At 41.3% G+C, this 20,566-nt stretch overlaps 1 protein-coding gene across 1 annotated transcript in view; it reads right to left on the reverse strand.

The window, feature by feature from the left end:
* The window catches only part of MEGF8 (multiple EGF like domains 8), a 223,616-nt gene that overhangs the window by 38,692 nt on the left and 164,358 nt on the right, over nt 1-20,566 (reverse strand). The window contains 2 exon segments of the mRNA XM_030213349.1: nt 12,066-12,231; nt 17,827-18,034. Coding sequence (XP_030069209.1) covers nt 12,066-12,231; nt 17,827-18,034 — 374 coding nt within the window.

A 20,566-nucleotide genomic window follows, 5' to 3' on the forward strand; every position in this document is an offset into this window, starting at 1 on the left:
CGGGAGGAGGTCAGGTAGGAGTATGACTGACCAAGAGGGTGGGACCCTAGGCTTTGAGCCCGCGCAAAGCCATTACTGTGTGTTTTGAAAGCTTGGCTAGAACTGAACTGTGTTTTTGAAAGCCTGGCTAAATTGAGCTGTGTTTTGGAAAGCTTGGCTAAAACTGAACTGTATTTTTGAAAGCCTGGCTAAATTGAGCTGTGTTTTGGAAAGCTTGGCTAAAACTGAACTGTATTTTTGAAAGCCTGGCTAAATTGAGCTGTGTTTTGGAAAGCTTGGCTAAAACTGAACTGTATTTTTGAAAGCCTGGCTAAATTGAGCTGTGTTTTGGAAAGCTTGGCTAAAACTGAACTGTATTTTTGAAAGCCTGGCTAAATTGAGCTGTGTTTTGGAAAGCTTGGCTAAAACTGAACTGTATTTTTGAAAGCCTGGCTAAATTGAGCTGTGTTTTGGAAAGCTTGGCTAAAACTGAACTGTATTTTTGAAAGCCTGGCTAAATTGAGCTGTGTTTTGGAAAGCTTGGCTAAAACTGAACTGTATTTTTGAAAGCTTGGCTAGACCTGAACGGTGTTTTGAAAGCCAGGCTAAATTGAGCTGTGTTGTGGAAAGCTTGGCTAGAACTGAACTGTATTTTGAAAGCCTGGCTAAACTGAGCAGTGGGGTAAAGCTTGGCTAAAAGTGAACTGTGTTTTGGAAAACCCCGCTACACTGAACAGGGTATTTTTTTTCTTTTATTATTTGCTGCTACTCTTCCCCAGGAGGGAGGGAGAGGAAGCAGCTGTGGAAGCCTGGACTGGGAAACTAACCGGCTTGAAAAAGGTGAACGATAACTGTGCTTTGTTTTGTGTTTTGGTGCCACAACTGAGGGAAGGAGGGAAGCCCCTCCTAGGCAATAAAAAGCTTCAGTTGTTCTGAGGGAAAAAGGAGCAGTACTGGAAGGTGGTCTTCAGGCTGTGGAGAGCTGCAACCGCTGAGAAAAGAGGATCCACTTTACAGTGCTTACCGCTTGCTAAACAGGAAGTACCACCAGGCTACCGCAGCAGCCCAGTGGTACTTCACACCCCTAGTGCACCATCATATCCGGCGCTAGAAAAATATATTTATTTTTGTAGTGCCGGAGTGTGGCCATTTCCTGCAGGAAAGAGAGACTTCCCTTTTACCTGCTGCGGTAAAAGGGGGCTGCCGGCGCACATGAAAAACATGCGCCAACTGCAGTGGAGGCCCCCTTTTGCCACAGCTTGATAATGCCCTCACTTTGGCATTATTTTACACTAGATTTTTGACCTTTGTAAACCGCTGTGACCTTTGTCTGGAAAGGACTGCAAAGCCATTTCCTAAAGGTCTGGGACCACTGAACCACAGTGAGAACCATCATCTCTAAATGAAGAAGACTTGGAACAGTGGTGAATCTTCCCGGGCGTAGCCAGCCTGCTAAAATTACTCCAAGGGTGCAGTGATAGCCATACAGGAAATCATAAAACATCTCAGAATATCATCCAAAGAACTGCACTCCTCTCTAGTCACAGCTAAGGTCAGTGTTCATGACTCCACAATAAAACACAGTGGGCAAAATTAGGATTCAAGGAAGAGAGTAATAAGGCAGAAACTGCTGCTATCCAAGAGTAGAATTAATGCTTGTCTCACATTTGCAAAAATATACCTGGATGATCCCCGAGCCTTTTGGAGTAAACTTCTATGGATAGGTCCCCATTATGTCTGGTGTAAAGCAAATACCACAGTAAAATCATACCAACAGTCAAACATGGTGATGGCACTGTAATGGTGTGGGGATGTTTTGCTGACTCAGGACCTGGAAAACTTGCCTTTATACAAGGAACTATATATTCTGCACCATATGAAAAAATTCTTAAGAATAATGTCTGGTCATCTGTCTGTGAGGTGAAGCTGAAGCACAATTGAGTTATGAAGCAAAGCAACTCTACATCTGAGGAGAAACAAAATTAAAGTTTGGATTGGCCTAGTCAAAGTCCTGACTTGAACCCAGTAGAGATGCTTTGGCAGGACCCAAAACTAAGTGTTCATGCATAAAAACCTACGAATATGACAGAGTTAAAGCAGTTCTGCAAAAAGGAGTGGGCTAAGATTCATCAACAGAAATATAAAAGATTTATATCAAATTATAGGAAGCATTTTGTTGCAATTATTGCTGCTAACTATGGTGCAACCAGCTATTAAGTTTAGGGGGAAGTTACTTTTTCACATGGGCGATACAGGTGTTGGATAACTTTGTTCCTTAAGAACATAAACATAGCCATATTGGGACAAACCAAAGGTCCATCATGCCCACTATCATGTTTCCAACAGTGGCCAATCCAGGACACAAGTACCTGGCAAGATCCCAAAAGAGCAAAACAGAATTTATACTGCTTATCCTAGAAATAAGTAATAGATTTTCCCAAGTCCATCTTAATAATGGCTTATGGACTTTTCTTTTAGGAAACTATCCAAACCTTTTCTAAACCCTGCTAGGCTGACTGCTTTTATCACATTCTCAGGCAATGAATTCCAGAGTTTAAATACACGCTGAGTGAAAAAAATATTTTCTCTGATTTGTTTTAAATTTACTACTTAGTAGCTTCATTGTGTGACCCCTAGTCCTTTTATTTTTGGAAAGAGTAAACAAGCAATTCATGTCTACCCATTCCACTCCACTCAGTATTTTACAGATCTCTTATCATATCTCCCCTCAGCCGTCTGTTCTCCAAGCTGAAGAGCTGTAGCCTCTTTAGCCTTTCCTCATAGGAAAGTCGTCCCATCCCCTTTATCATTTTCATCGTCCTTCTCTGTACCTTTTCTAATTCTGCTATATCTTTTTTGAAATGAGGTGTCCAGAATTGAACAGTATTTGAGGTTCAATGGAGTGATACAAATGCATTAGAACATTCTCATTTTTGTTTTCCATTCCTTTCCTAATAATTCCTAACATTCTATATGCTTTCTTAGCCGCCACCACACACTGAGCAGAGAGTTTCAACATATGATCAACGATGACGCCTAGATCCTTTTCTCCTACCTGCAGCTCCGCCATTTTAGGTTTAATAATTTTTATTGATGAATGCATCTCCAAAACAATTCCATATTAACATAACATCTCAGGCATTTAACATTGCCATCCTGCACTAATACAGCAAAACCGCTATCATCAATTTTTCTTTTCTCCCCCCCCCCACCTTCCCTCCCCTCCCTCCTCTAAATTACTGTATTACTTAACCCTGGCTTATGCAAGCAATAGTGTCATAAATAGCTATTATCAACATCTCTGTCTGCGATTTCTGAAATATATCCACTAGTGATCAGAGTATTATGCAATGAGATTTGTGAACAATAAATGCAAATCCCTGATATCATTCTGTGTGCTTGGTTTTATTCATAATGTAATAAAATTTAAAAATAAATATATATCACTGATGTCGTTCTGTGTACTTAGCTTCATTCCATTACTCTATTATATCAGCCTCCGTCAGCCAGCAAGTCATCACTCCTTAGCAGGAGAATCGCAGCAGTCCTGCATTATGTCAGTATCTCCAACAGGCTTTACTGGTTATAAATTAAATTGATCTGCATCTTGCATATCCAGGCTCCGCTTACCAAGCTGTTCCATTGCCATCCCATAATACACCCAGAACATCACTCTCAGAATCCTCCATTCATACCAATAGATACATATCGATACGATAATACACTCTTTCCCCCCTCATTGCATGTAACCCCCTTCCTTCAGAAATCACATTCCTTTATCTGGTCTCAGTTTCATCAATTGCAGCATAAGCCCAGCACACATCCCCCCCTTTCCCTCCCTCCTCCCTCTTCCTCCCATCACCTCACCCCCCCCCCTCCCTCCCACTCCAGCCTACTCTACCCAGTCTTCTTCCCTATCCCAAGCTACAATGAGAGTGAGTTTACTAGTAAGCTGCGGGCTCTACCTGACAGGGCCTGCACATATGGCTCCCAAATCTCCCAGAATCGTTGTTTACTCCTAGGGCTTCGATGTACCTCACGCGCCTCCAACAGCACCAAGGCATGAAGTGAATTCCTCCACTGCCAGAAAGAGGGTCCACTTTCCTGGGTCCAAAATTGCATAATACATTGCTTCCCTATAATTATAGCCTTATACATAAATATACCTTCTGTATGTTTCAGATTTAGCCCTCTCCCCCCTGGACCCAATATTAGATTTTTAGGTGCCCATCTAATTGTCTTATGAATTAATGTCTCACAAAATTTCCTAATATTATCCCAAAATTCCTTAATGTCCGGACACTCCCACAGCATATGATAAAGTGATGCTCTCTGAAAGTTACACTTGCTGCACTGTGGTGTTGTAAGTCTACCAGCATGGTAGGCCTGTACAGGGGAGAAGTATGCTCTCATAATAATTCTAAATTGAATCTCCCTATGTCGTGCACTGGTCACTTTATATACTATCTCCTTCAGAGCCTGGGCTATATCTCCGCTTCGAACCTCCACTCTCATATCCGCAGACCACCTCCGAGCAACCTCCTCATATCCACGGGGCGGGAAAATCATTCTCAGCTGTTTATAAAGTATTGAGATTGAGGTCTGTTCTCTACCTTGTGGCAGAAATAAATTCACCAATAAGTCATACATCCCTCTCTCGCATCCAGCAGAATTTAGCTGCTTAATGTAACTATGTAATTGATAATAATCATACCATGTCACATTCTCAGCTCCCACTATATTCTCTAAGGCCTCTCTAGATATAATCTTCCCCGAATCCTGCATAACATCGGCCACTAATACTATCCCTTCCCGTGCCCATTTTCTGAATCTCGGTTGTGTATTCCCAGGATCAAAGGCACTATTCCCCACCAGAGGAAGCAGATCTGTATAATGTGGATTCTTATTTAATCCCTTTAAAATATATCGCCATACCCGTCGCATTGGTTGTAACAAGAGATGCTGACTCCATCCCTTAGGTAGCCACTTTCCTTGAACATGCATCATATAGTAGGGGTGATAAGGCTCAAACAGCACACACTCCGTACTCCATGCCGTATGTTCCTCTGAATCTAATATCCAATCCGCTAAATGTCTGGTCAAACATGCCCAATTATATTGTTGGATATCAGGCATCCCTAAGCCTCCCTCTTTCCTACTCCCATACATATATTCCAGTTTAACTTTGGCCTTCTTTCCACCCCAGCAGAATCTAGTCACCATTCTCCTAAGTTTCTTTACATCCTTGATCTGTAGCAATATTGGCAGCTGTCTTAAGACATATAGCCATCTCGGGAACAGCATCATGGCATACATACCAATTCGGCCACTCAGTGTTAACGGCAGTCCTTCCCATAGATCCAATTGATTCCTTGTATAGTTTAATAACTCATCAACGTTTCTTCTATATAATCTTCTCAAGTCCCCCGTTAATTTTATACCCAGGTATTTAAATTCCTGATCCGCCCACTTCAATGGAAATGATCCCTTCCACCTCTCCCTTACCATGCTGCTAGTGGGTAGTCCTTCTGATTTTTGAAAATTTAAACTAAAGCCCGAAAAAGCCCCGTATTCTGCAAATACTTCCATCAGCACCGGCAACGTTTCCTCCGGTCTCGCCAAATGGACTAAAATGTCATCAGCAAACGCCGAAACTTTAAATTCTTGGTGTCCCAATTTAATCCCCTCTATCTCCACATTCCCCAGAATTTCTCTAATCAGGGGATCCAATGTAATGGCAAATAATAAGGGGGACAGAGGACAACCCTGTCTAGTTCCCCGATTTATTGGGAAACATCGTGAATAAGTACCATTAACCAACACCCTTGCTGTCGGGTTCTTATACAGAATGGATATCGCTTGTGTAAAAAATCCCTCAAAGCCATATGCCCTGAGCGATGCGAATAAAAACTCCCATTCAACCCGATCGAACGCCTTTTCGGCGTCGAAGCTGATCAAGAGGGATTCCCCTCCTTCTCTTCGCACTCTCTCCATCGTGGCCAATATCAACCTAATATTCTTCCCACTCTGTCTTCCCTGTATAAATCCCACCTGCGGGGGCGCCACTATATGTGTCAGCACTGTTGCCAGTCTAGCAGCCAAGATCTGAGCCAATAGTTTAGCTTCATAGCTAATAAGTGATATAGGCCTATAGGATTCTGGTAAGATCACATTTCTTCCTGGTTTCAAAAAAACCATAATATCCGCTAGACATAAGGATTGCGGTAGTTCCCCCAATTCCACCGACTTGTTAAAGGCATCTGCCAGTGGTTCTCCTATATCTTGCATTAAGATCTTATACAGTTCTGCCCTGAACCCATCTGGCCCCGCAGCTTTATGTAATGCACTGCCTCTAATTTCTCTCAGGACCTCTTCTACTTCTATTGGCTTGTTTAGCTCTTCTTGCTGCTGCACTGTTATCTTCGGCAGTTTAACATTCTCAAGATAAATATCTGGATCCAAATCCTCCTTTTCATTCTTAGTGTACAACTTAGCATAATAGTCATGAAATACATCTAGTATCTCTGCATCAGTATGTACCAATCCCCCTTCCTGTGTCCGAATGGCTAGCACTCTCCTCTGTCCCTTCCCCCTTTTTACTAATCCTGCCATCATCCTCCCTGTCTTATTACCAAACTTATACAATTGGTATCTGTAATACTCTGCTGATTTATTAGCACGCTGATGTAATAGCTCATTCAGAGATGTCTGCGTGGCTAATAATTGCTCACGAAGGTGGTCCGCGGATTGCTGTCCGTAAGCTCTCCTCAACCGTATCAGGCTATCTCCTAATCTTATGATCTCTTTATCTCTTCGTCTCTTTTTTCTGATGCTATACGCTATTATCTCTCCCCTTAGGACAGCCTTTCCAGCTTCCCAAAACAATATCGGGGTATGCCTGTGAGATGCGTTGTGTAATGAATATTCTTTCCACTTTGCTCTAATATATGTCCAAAACTCCGAATCCTTATATAGATCCATAGGAAATGCCCACCTATACTGTCTATTATGTGAGGTATTATCTTGAAATTTGATATATATAGCCGCATGATCTGATATAATCGTAGGATCAATATCGGCCTCCGCTATATGTGTGAAGCTCTCTTCATCTATCAATAGATAATCAATCCTCGATTGAGTGTGATGGGCTCTTGAGTAGTGTGTATAGTCTTTAGTATTTGGATGCAATACCCTCCACACATCAACCGCTCCCAATGTTTCACATAGCAGTTTTATGCCTTTACCGGCCCCCACCATCGTGCTTGCTGTCCCATGTGATCTATCCAACATTGTGTCCGCCACCACATTAAAGTCCCCTCCTATTATCTTATTTTTGACGTTGAAGTGCTGTATCTTACTAATGATTAAATGGTAAAATTTCTTACAATACACATTGGGAGCATATATATTACTAATGAGACATATATTGCCATTCACTTTTACCTGTGCTATTATATACCTCCCTTCAGGATCAACACACACCTGTTCCACCTCCACCTGTAGAGCTTTATGAAATAAAATAACAACGCCCGCTTTTTTCCCTACTGCCGGGGCCTCCAATATGGTCCCCACCCACCAAGTTCTCAGCTTCTCATGCTCCTGCTTTGATAAATGTGTTTCTTGAAGGAGCGCCACATCTGCCCTTTTCTTTTTAAGACTATGAAGGATTTTCTTTCTTTTAATGGGGGAGGATATTCCCCCCACATTCCAGGAGTATACTTTAAGGCCCATCAACCTCCGTCATCTCTTACATGTCCCCGCTCATGCCTCTTATCCAAAAACAGGTAGACATGGTGTCCCAGCAGCACCACCCCCACCACTCTGTGTCGTAGCCATTCAACGTTCCACTTACTCACATATCTCCATCTATCTTTTTTTGGTAATCGTTCCCCTACTTCCCGCCCTCTAATCCCTCCCCCCTCCCTCCCATATGTATCCTGTCTATTCCCTATTCCCCTATCCTTCCCCCCTAGCCCTCCTGTTCCCAGAACTAGTCACGCTATAACACCTGCACTCACCCACCAACATATCACACATCCCCCCCTCCCTCCTGATTCTTCCCCCAGCTTCCCCAACTTCCCCAACATACAAAACTTTATGTGTTATATCTCTAGCATCATATCTTAGTTGTCTCACACTTCCATTCCTGTGTAACTCCTCCGGTGGACAATGTTACTTAGTTCTTATATGATCAGACCCTGTAGACTTCTGACTTCTACTTCATTTCCAAGAGCCCCAAAGCAGTTTATTTAGCTCTGCCATGTCGTCATCTCCTGCAGTCAAATGGCGTCGAGACGTGCTAGGTACATCCAGAACATTGTCTTGGGCGCACTCCAAAAACACCCGCACTCCCGAAATATATCTGTCCAATCTATCAAGAGTCCATCAGTCATGTTCTCAATCCAAAAGGTCAGGTCAATATTCTCCCAATCTGCTTTCCACTATAAAGCTATAATATAATCTCCAGCGTCCTCTTTTAAGCCGCTGTTCCATCCTGCACATTACCTCTGCTTCATTTAAGCTCTCCATGTTGTTGTATATATTCTTTAGCTGCCTCCACCTGTTCAAAAAATTGAGTTACACCATTTATGGTGAGTCTGAGCTTGGCAGGGTATAGGAGTGCAAATTTTATCTTCTTGTTATATAACTCCGTACATAATGGCGCGAAGGATTTCCTCTTCAATTGCACCTGATGTGAATAATCTTGGAAGCAAAGGATTTTTCTCCCTTCATAGGTAAGTGCTTGCCCACCTCGAAGCGCATCCAATATGTATTGTTTATGCCTGAAATTAAGAGTCTTTAGGATCACCACTCTTGGTCTGTTCCCTGACTGCCTCGTGGTCCCCACCCGATGGGCTCGCTCCACACAGAATTGTGATACTTTATCCTCTATATGTAAAGTCTTTGGCAGCCATCCTTCCAAGAAGTTAGGCAGATCCCTATCCAATAAGGATTCTGGTAGTCCAATCAGGCGCAGGTTATTGCGCCTGCTGCGATTCTCCAAATCATCCAATTTAACCTCCAGATCCTGCACTTTCTTTTCCAGTTCTTTGTTTAACTCCTTCTGTGCCTCCACGCTCTCCTCTACCTCTGATATGCGCTGCAGGCCTTCATCCAACTCTAAGCTCATGCTATCAATACGTTCATGAGCCTCCTCTGTGCGATCGTAAAGTTGTTGAAGCTTCTTGTCCAGCGCTGTCTCAACCGCTGCAGTTACCTCCGCGGTAATTTCTGCTAACCACGCGGATCCCACAGCTAGCTCTCCGATCTCACGCTGGTCGGCCATCTTGGCATCGGCCGGCTTAGTCTTGTCTCTCTCTCTGCGAACTGTTTTCGCCGCCATGCCGTGCCTCTGCGCCGTTTTATCGATCGCTATCGATTTCCGCTTCTTTCATACACCAGACAGCGCCGTTTCTCTCCTCGGGACCGTCGAATTTGCTGATTTTTGGGCGAATGTGCGCGGAGCCTAGCTATCCAGCGTCAGCCCTGCATCATGGCGTCACGTGACCTCTCTGCTCCGCCATTTTATACTTGGTCAGGAATGGCTGCAGGATAATCCTAGGAGGGTACAGTGTTTGGAGAACTTGTGTCTGCTTTTGAAGAGATCTCCTCACCCTCTATCTGTGTTCAATAATATGTGCGGGGTTGGGATTGGGCGAAACACAAGTTCATGAGGGACAGGGAGAAGGACCTTCAGCATAATTTTTCCAATATGGAATAGGAGTCTATGTGCTTGGAAATTAAGAAAGCTTTGGTGTGTGTGTGCTGGTGCAAGAGAACGCATATAAGGTACTTATCAGATGGTACTACATGTCGGACCGCTTGAAGCAGAGATTCCCTAATGTCTCGGATGAGTGTTGGTGTTGTATGGATGGGACAGGTACGTTTTGCATATCTGGTGGGATTGTGAGTTAATAGCCCTCTTCTGGAAACTATCTTACAGGCATTGTCCACTGCTCTTGGGCTTACTTTGCCATGTACCCCCTAAGCTTGTTTGTTAGGCCTTCACAATAATGGTTTTATCTGGTAGAAGGGCAAAATGGTACGATGGGGGCTGGCTGTGGCAAAATGTCTTATTGCATCATATTGGAAACGATCCATGGTTTCCACAATGATGGACTGGAAATAGAGGTTGCAGCACCTGTTCTGAATGGAACGTCCAACAGCTTTGAGAAGGAAGTGTCTTGAGACCATGAGCATGATTGGGACTTTTTACAGGAATAGAGTACTCATATGTAATCTACAGAGGAGAAAAGGGAGGGAGAGTGTGAGGTTGTTAGGGAGGGGAGAGTGTGAGGTTGTTGGGCAGGGGATATCCGGGGCCCGAAGAAACCATAGGACACTCCAATTATTTATTATTCTTATTTATTTGGTTCACTTGTATCCCACATTTTCCCAGCAATCATGGCTTTGTTGTTAGTGTTTGGCAGGGGTTGGGAGGAAGTTGGAGAGACTTGTTGTTATGAGAGAAGAGATTGATGTCATTGTTTGCCTTGTTATATATATATATATATATATATGATGCAACAATACAAAGATACAAAAACAAAGCATTCTTGTGTTGTAAGTTGTAGTTACAGCACATATTTTGTACCTATCTCTGGCAGGTAGAAGAGTGTTAGGTCATGATTAAGTAATTTTGGCCAGGTTCTCGTCCTCCTATCCTCACATCCCTATAGTCTCTTCCCAGGTCCTCCTGGCACTCTCCCTGCTCTCCCGTTTCCTCAATTGGATGGTCCCAAGCCTGACAGTAAAACACAACTGAAAAAAGTGAAGCTGCAGAGAGTGGTCTTAGGCCTAGGTCTTTTCAGTGAACAGAGGTAGCAGTATTGCATGCAGTGTGAAAACAAACAGAATTATTATTTTTATGTATCCTGTTTTGTTTGACTTATTTGTATGATTTTATTGTAGTTATTTGTTGTATATTGCTCTGAAAATTTTGTGGAGATAGCAGTTTATATGTATGAGAAAATAAAATATGCTCACAATCCTTTCTTTCTATGTCATGGACATCCTTTTTACTGTGGTAGAGACACTGCCACAGGGACTGTGAACAGGGTCGTTACCAGTGATGCGCATGAAGAGTGACTGGCTGGGCACAGTATGCCACCCTTTTGAGTCAGTCTCCCAGTCTGTGACCACAGAAGTCTGAAAGGAAATGAAAGAGCCAAAAAGCAATCTCTTATCCAGGGACCTATTTACCCAGTGACTGCTCTGACTGCAAAGACTGACAGTCAACTGGGACTACCATTTTCAAATAGTACTGTATGCCCTTGTAGTAAATTCCAGTAATACTGATATTATGTTCCCCTTTTTACTTGTGAGCCCTTGCAACTGCTCTGTCACACTGATTTCCTACACTAAGGACATGAAGATGACCAGGTCCCTTTTCAGTGCGATTACTAGCTTTTCTCCCATTCATATGAGGGCAATTTTCAAAGTGTTTGCCCTCCTTCAATGTGACTAAAAGTATGTGCATTTTGGAACAATGTATCAGCACTGAGAGACAGCATTCCCAGGGAGTGTTTTAAGTCATAGGAGGAGGGATACGTAAGCAGTTTGCATTTTCAACTGTATACATGTACTTTTCCAATAACATTCTAGCCAGATAAAACTCAAGTGCAATCAACTATGGAAAGCTTCAAGCAAAACTACACACAGACTTTTGCTTCAAGGATTACAGGAAAGCCCATGGGTAGAAAACTGTCCCCGATATGCTGTCTTTGCCTTTTATTCTAAAGAAATAGAACTGACAAACCCTTGACCGTCTTCTCAAATTTGAAGTCACTCTTCATTTTATGTTTCTCACAACGATTATCTTCTGTTTTGCAGATTTCCATATCATCAACAAACAGGCACTCTCTCCCCTCTATCTTCCCACAATGACACTTGCCTTGCACTGACCCCTGCAGCACCCAGCTAGTCATGTTCCCTGGCTCCTACTGGCTATCAATTCTTTTTTTTACTCTGGTTGCTTAACCCACCTCACTCACTTTTTACTTTTAGATCCTACTCCGACAATTAGTGCATGTGTTCAGAGTATCTTTCTCCCTGCAAACAGCGCTCACAGGTAAGGTCACACTCACTTGTCCAAGGTGTAGCCTTTCTTGCAGGTACACTCATAACCCTGTGGCTTGTCGCTACAGTTCTGGGTCTCATTGCAGTCGTGGTGGTTATTCAGGCACTCATTCTCAGGGGGGCAGGACATGAAGGCCCATTCATCCTCAGAGCTGCGGCAGGTCAGTCCCAGCTCTATGACAAGGAATAGATTAGAGGCAATCAATGCTATCCTCATTAAAGTTTCCACATACACAGCCTCCCTTACAAAGTGCTAGGGTTTGAACCAGGACCTGTTTGAGTGTCACGCCAGTGTCCTGGTGTTAATCTACTGGGTGGCTCTGGTAAGTTAGGCTCAAGAAAACTACAGAAACTTTGCACTGACTGTGGTTTTAGGATCAGTAATCTCACTAAGGAACCAAACTGGTCAAGGGTTTCTGGTTTTGAAAAAGTTGCTGTTGACAACCTGAACACTGTTTAGCCATGTGGCAGGACTAGTAAGCTTCCATATCTTGGTCTGAGGTCCAAGAGACTGAGCACCTCTCCTCAATCATAAAGAGATGGTAGATGCAAATATTTCTCTGCTGAGGGAATGTCTAGAGAAGGGGTGGGCAACCACAGTCTTCAAGGGGCACAACCCAGTCAGGTTTTCAAGATTTTTGACAATACTGTATGCAAATCAATCTCATACATATTCATTGTGGAAACCTTGTCTGGACTGTGGTCACCCACCCCTGGTCTAGAGCAGTACTTCCCAAGTCAGACCTGGCAAACCCCCTTGCCAGTCAGGTTTTCAGATTATCCACAGTGAATATGCAGGAAATTGATTTGCATACACTGCCTCCATTTTATGCAAATCTCTTTCATGCATATTCATTGTAGATATCCTGAAAAACTGACTGGCAAGGTGATACTCCAGGACCGACTTGGGAAACACTGGTCTAGAGTTTCCAGATAATTGCTCTAGTATTAAATAAAACTTTACTCAGTATCCATAGACTAGAGCAGTATTACACTCAAACCAGGAACCCACCACTCATATGTTCAAAGCACGCATGTCACATAATTGGCAAACACTGCAAGTTATAAGAACATAAACTGCCAAACTAGGACAGACTGAAGGTCCATCAAGCCCAGTATCCTGTTTATAACAGTGACCAATCCAAGTCACAAGTACCTGGCAAGATCCTACAAGAGTAAAAACAAATTTTATGCTGCTTATCCTAGGAATAAGCAGTGGATTTTCCAAGGCCATTATTAATAATGACTTATGGGCTTTTCTTGTAGGAACTTGTCAAAACCTTTTTTTAAAACCCTGCTAAGCTAACTGCTATCACCACATACTCTGGCAACAAATTCCATAGTTTAATTGCACGTTGAAAGAAGAAATAGGTTCTCCAACTCTCACTGTAAATTGGATACCTGCCCCAGCTACCTAATAAAATCCGCCCCCCACAACTTCATAGCAGACCTTACATCCCACTTAAACTACATGCTTCAACAAGGTCTCTTCCCTAAGGAAAATGGCAACATCCTACTCACCCCAATACCAAAAGATCCCAAGAAAAAATCAAACGAAATCACTAACTACCGCCCAATAGCATCAATCCCACTGGTGGTCAAGCTGATGGAAAGAATGGTAACCAAACAACGTACTGATTATATAAACAAATTCACAATATTACATGAATCACAATCAGGATTTCGCCTCCTACATAGCACTGAAACAGTACTAATTACCCTCCTAGCCAAATTCAAGCAGGAAATAGCAACAGGCAAAAGCATACTTCTCCTTCGACATGGTAAACCATAAAATACTACTAAGACTCCTAGATTACTTCGGGACTGGCGGACACATACTTAGTTGGATCAAGGGTTTCCTAACCACTAGAACATATCAAGTGAAATCAAGCTCAAACATATCACTACCGTGGAAAGCAGAATGCGGAATACCTCAAGGATCACAAGTATCACCGATCCTTTTCAACTTAATGATGACCCCACTAGCCAAATCCTTATCCAACCAAGGCCTTAACCCTTTCATCTATGCAGACGATGTCACAATAATACATTCCTTACAAACGTGATCTGACAGAAATCACCAACGAAATCAAGCTCAGCTTGAATATCACGGACTCATGGGCAAACGCATTTCAACTAAAACTCAACACAGAAAAAAACACACTGTCTCATCCCAATACAATACGAACAAACCCACAAACAAACACCCCAGATTATACCCTCCCTATCTCAGACAGCCTGAAAATTCTCGGTGTTACAATCGACCGTAACCTCACACTAAAGAACCAAGTGAAATGTACAACAAAGAAAATGTTCCACTCAATGTGGAAACTCAAACGCGTGAAACCATTCTTCCCGAGGGAAACATTTCGCAACTTGATACAATCAATGGTACTAAGCCATGCAGACTACTGCAACGGAATTTATGCGGGATGCAAAGAAAAAATTTTAAAGAAACTTCAGACCGCTCAAAACACGGCAGCCAGGCTTATATTTGGAAAAACGCGATTCGAAAGCGCCAAACCCCTCTGAGAAAAACTGCACTGGCTCCCAATCAAAGAATGTATTGCTTTCAAAATCTGCACCCTGGTTCATAAAATTATCTACGGCGAAGCGCCGGGATACATGACAGACCTCATAGACCTACCAACCAGAAACACAACAGGATCAACATGAACATACCTAAATCTCCACTACCCAAGCTGCAAAGGACTCAAATACAAATCAACCTTTGCATCCAGCTTTTCCTACATAAGCACACAACTATGGAACGCATTACCAAAAGCCGTGAAAACAACTTATGATCACCTAAACATCTGGAAATCATTAAAAACTAACCTGTTCAAAAAGGCATACCCTACTGACCCAACTTAAATGCCTGTACCCTGCAACACAACGAAACCAAAGCTCATAATGGACATATAATGACTCTTCCTCTCTACGATTCCCTAATGTGTCTGTACACATGAACCTTATTCTACCACAACATTACTGTATTTGTTCATACCGGAATTGGCGAACACCTTTATAGTACTATGTAAGCCACATTGAGCCTGCAAATAGGCGGGAAAATGTGGGATACAAATGTAACAAATAAATAAATATTTAAATGTACTTCTTAGTAGTTTTATTGTGTGCTCCTTAGTCCTCATATTTTTGGAAAGAGTAAACAAGCGATTCATATCTACCCATTCCACTTCACTCAGTATTTTACAGACCTCTATCATATCTCCCCTCAGTTATCTCTTCTCCAAGTTGAAAAAGCTCTAACCACTTTAGCTTTTCCTCACAATGAAGTCGTCTCATTCCTTTTATCTTATTTGTCTGCCATATTTAATCAATGCTATGCTGCAAGAATTTCCTGCTGCCACCCTCACTAGAAAGCAAAGGGGCAGACGATCCGCAAACTCCAAAGTGGAAACTGTACAAAGCAGATCGTTAATAAACCAAAATATATTTTATTGATATAACAAAGTTAAAATATGCATACAATAGCCCATATGTATATAATAGCCCGCAAAAATTTTTTTTTGTGAGTGCTATTGTGGCAAGTTCGACAATGAGTTGTGTCGGTATCCTAGGTCGTACGTTTTGGTTGGGCAGTTTTTCTTTAATAATCTCTATTGATTCTTTCTGTGGGATATTGGTGTACAAACTCTCTATATCGAAGGTGACCAAAAGCATATCTTTACTTGGAGTTATTTTATTTAACGTATTGATAATGTCAGCAGAATCACGTGTGTAGGAAGGAATTTTATGAACCAAAGGACGTAAAAACTTATCAGTGAAGATTGATAATGGTTCTAGTAAAGAGCCACAGGCAGATATAATTGGTCTACCTGGTTGTCTGGACAAGGACTTATGTATCTTTGGAAGAATGTATATAGTTGGTGTAATGGGTTCTCTTACCACTAGGAAACTAGCTTCCCTTTCGGTTAGATATTGTGCTTTTCTACCTAATTCAACCAATGAAGAGATTTCATTTTGAATACTTATTGTGGGATCTTTGCTCAATATTTTGTAAAAGGTCTGGTCATTAAGTTGTCTATAAACCTCGTCTATATAGTCTTTCCTATTCATAACTACGATGGCTCCACCTTTGTCTGCCGGTTTAATAATAATACTATGGTCTTTCTGTAATATTTTAATAGCAGCACTTTCTTCCCTTGTTAAATTATAGAAAGCCCTTTTCTTACCTTGTTTCTCCAACACTGCTATATCTTTAAGTACAACAGTTTCGTAAGCTTGTATCAGATGATGGGTATTGCCAGGCGGGAGCCATTTGCTATTATTTTTAACTATTGATTGGTCATTATAATCTGATGGTTTTTTTGAAAAAAATTCCATAATTTTCAGTTTGCGTATAAATTAAAAAAATTCTATTCTGGTTTTAAAGCATTATATTTTGGCGTAGGTATAAATGACAGACCTTTGCTCAGAACATTCTTCTCTGTATCTGTTAGTTTTCTGTCTGAAAGATTGTATACTGTATTTAATACCTGTTTATGTTTTCCTGTCCATATCTTTGTTGAAAGGTGCCACCTCTTCCTCTACCACGACCCCTACCTCTATATGATGAGTATCCTCTTGGATACTCAGAGATAGAATTACCTGTGGCGGATCTTTTCCTCCAGAGCTGGCCTAAATGATGTACTTGTTTATCAACATTCATTCTCGGGGGTGTTGTATAGAGGGAGGCTGATGGATCGAATACATCATCTTGGTCACTTCTGGGTCGTTTTCTTTCTCTTACAGTTTGTGGACTTGTCTGAATATTACTTCCTATCGCTTTATTATATTGGGTGTTATGATTTATTATCCTACGGGGATTCTCCATCCGTTTAGTTGGACTTTCTATAATTTAACAAGGGAAGAAAGTGCTGCTATTAAAATATTACAGAAAGACCATAGTATTATTATTAAACCGGCAGACAAAGGTGGAGCCATCGTAGTTATGAATAGGAAAGACTATATAGACGAGGTTTATAGACAACTTAATGACCAGACCTTTTACAAAATATTGAGCAAAGATCCCACAATAAGTATTCAAAATGAAATCTCTTCATTGGTTGAATTAGGTAGAAAAGCACAATATCTAACCGAAAAGGAAGCTAGTTTCCTAGTGGTAAGAGAACCCATTACACCAACTATATACATTCTTCCAAAGATACATAAGTCCTTGTCCAGACCCCCAGGTAGACCAATTATATCTGCCTGTGGCTCTTTACTAGAACCATTATCAATCTTCATTGATAAGTTTTTACGTCCTTTGGTTCATAAAATTCCTTCCTACACACGTGATTCTGCTGACATTATCAATACGTTAAATAAAATAACTCCAAGTAAAGATATGCTTTTGGTCACCTTCGATGTAGAGAGTTTGTACACCAATATCCCACAGAAAGAATCAATAGAGATTATTAAAGAAAAACTGCCCAACCAAAACGTACGACCTAGGATACCGACACAACTCATTGTCGAACTTGCCACAATAGCACTCACAAAAATGTTTTTTGCAGGCTATTATATGCATATGGACTATTGTATGCATATTTTAACTTTGTTATATCAATAAAATATATTTTGGTTTATTAACGATCTGCTTTGTACAGTTGCCACCCTCACTAGAACAGACTACATCCAAGCAATGCCTTGGAGCACGAGCCAAACAGAATATGTTGCTGCCTCGTGCGGCACAGACCACATCTGCTCAGTGCCACAGAGCAAGCACTGAGCAGCAGGACTAAATAGCACTGTTCGCATACATACCCTCTTTAGATCCATGGAGTCCACCCTGCAGACACTGCCCCTTCCCATTCTCACCCTTCCTGGAACACCAGCCACAGCGGGGCTGACGGATACAGAGGGCACACTGTTGATGTTGGGGGCAAGATGGGGTGCAGCTCTCTGGACTGCTGAGCACACGGCCACACACACCCCCAGCACAGCGTAAGGGGAGATATGTGGGGCTCATACACTGCACGAGAGAGAGAGAGAGAGAGAGAGAGAGAGAGAGAGAGAGAGAGACAGATTAATATACAACTCTTCATTATATCACATCCCCCCACAAAGCACAGCAGAAGCCATATGGGGCTCATACTCAGAAGAAAAAAAAAGACAGATACATTTCCTCCCATAATACAACACATCCTAGTGCAGCTTAGGTGGAGGTACGAGGTTCAGGTAGAGAAAGCTTAAAAGAACTAGGCTGTGCCCCCTACTATACTACAGGGACCCTATTACACCTATATGAATAAACCAGGAGCTATATGCTTTATGAACATTTAATATACTGCCTTTTTCACAAATAGCAGAGTAGTGTACAATAACACAATAAAACTTTTAAAAGACAGAAAAGATCTCCATCGCACTGATAGAGCATAGCAATCAAGCACAAAAAACACAAAAACTGAGAAGAGAAAAACAATTAAAATAGATAAAATAGACACTACAGCCAGCAACCAGAAATTGAATGGTGCCACCACTGTCAAGTCCCACTACCAAATGCCTTACTAAATAAATTCTGTTGGGTTACTGAATGGTGGGATGGACTTGAGATACTGGGGGGAGGGGATAATCCATCTGGACCAGGAAAGGGGGAGGTAGGGAAGAAGGGGATATTGTGGTACTGATTTGCTTGCATAAAATTGGGAAAAAAAACTTGTATTTTGGTTTGGATATGTTGATCCTGACACTTCAGAGACTACTTGTTTCTTTATGGTTGCTATTCTTGGATTGTGAATTGTTTTCTTCTCTATAACACTTCAATTAAAAAACACACAAAAAAACATATTTTCAGAGCAGCTTTAAATCTAGGGAATACAAGCTCCAGTTTGATATGTTTGGGCAACGAATTCCATAACAGAGGTACAGTACAATAAAAAGCAGAACTACAAATAGACTACATGCGAGCAACAGAAACTGATGGAATTTGCAGCCAACAGTCATGAGCAGAACAAAGGATTCTTGAAGCAGTATCTGGAAGTATTAAAGAGGACAAGTAAGAGGGAACTCCAGCACGCAATACTTTGTGTGCCAAAGAAAGTACTTTAAATTGTACCCTAAACTTCACTGGAAGGCAGTGTAAAGAGTATAGGAGGGCGTAACATAATCAAAATGTCCAGCATGACAAAGAAGTCGAATATTTGCTTATATAGTCCTCTACAAATTTGCTGTATCCCAATATATGTGCCTATTCTACACATCCATACAATAAGGTCTACATTAAACAAAATTAAGTGACATGAATCAATCTATTCAAATCCAAATCATTCTTTGAAACGGAAAATCCAAATCATTCTTTGAAACGGAGGAAAAAGACCTCAGAAACCATTTTTCACAGACTAACAATAGTATCTGTTTATATCATGTTCTACTTCTCATTAATCGGTCTTAAAAAAATGTCCATTTTCATTTTCAGAAGTGATACTGTGTGCAAAAACGTGATATGTATAAAAACACTCACCTTACAACTGAACAAAACCTCTTCTGATTCTGAGCACAAAACTGGTCAGAAAAATAAATTCAATCTACTAAACTATTCAGCTTGTGAGGTTCTAATAGTGAATATAATCTGAATATCCATTGCAATTCCCACTGCTTCAATCAGTTTTGCTAATATATACATATTCTTAAATTTGTTGTGATTGAACAGCAACTGTCACAGACATATAGGGCTAGATTCAATATAGGGTGCCTTAAAAAACCGGCACTAAAAAAAAAATAATAAATAAATAAAAAACCTTGTAGTGCTATTCTATAAGCTGCATCTAAAATTAGGCGTGATTTATAGAATTAGTGCTTATGACCAGAAATCATGCCTAACTTTAGGTGTTGTCATTTGCATCAACTGAAACATGGTGCAAATTGTCGTGCCTAAATTAGGTGAACTTCCCCCTTATTCTATAAATTATGTGCGTAAATGCTCAAAACGCCCCCAATTCACTCATAACCCTCCCCCATTTCCACACGTTCCCATTTCGGAGTCACATCTAAATTTCAATTAAAACCAATTAACACTAATTGCTTGTTAGGATGCCAATTATCAGTGCTAATTGGCTTGTTAAGCTGCGCATGCCCAAATTTGCATTCGCAATGCGAAGCGCCATATATAGAATCAGGGAGATAGTGATTATATAGGACTTTTGGTAATGAGGTGAGCAATGAGAATCAAAACGCTTGTGAGCATGCACCGGCATTTCTCATTAGTATCGGCACCATTTTAACTGCCACAGGTTTGCGATTAATAACGAACGGCTCCATGTCAATGAAGGGTAAAATGTATTCTTTATTTCAATCAAAATAGGAGTTGAATGTTTGTAGTAATACTACAATGGATTTTTCTGTTTTATAGATTTTGTGGCTTACAGCATGATCTGAAGTAAGAGCCAAAAAACAAGCTGTTCTGAGCAGTATTTAAAGTGAAATCCCTCAGGAAGCCAATGTTAAAGGTGAAATAGTGGCCCCCGTTGGGATGTCATAGGTAAGTGCATTTTTATATTTTGTGTTC

The sequence above is a fragment of the Microcaecilia unicolor genome, chromosome 8 (genome assembly GCF_901765095.1).
Source record: "Microcaecilia unicolor chromosome 8, aMicUni1.1, whole genome shotgun sequence".
Lineage (NCBI taxonomy): Eukaryota > Metazoa > Chordata > Amphibia > Gymnophiona > Siphonopidae > Microcaecilia > Microcaecilia unicolor.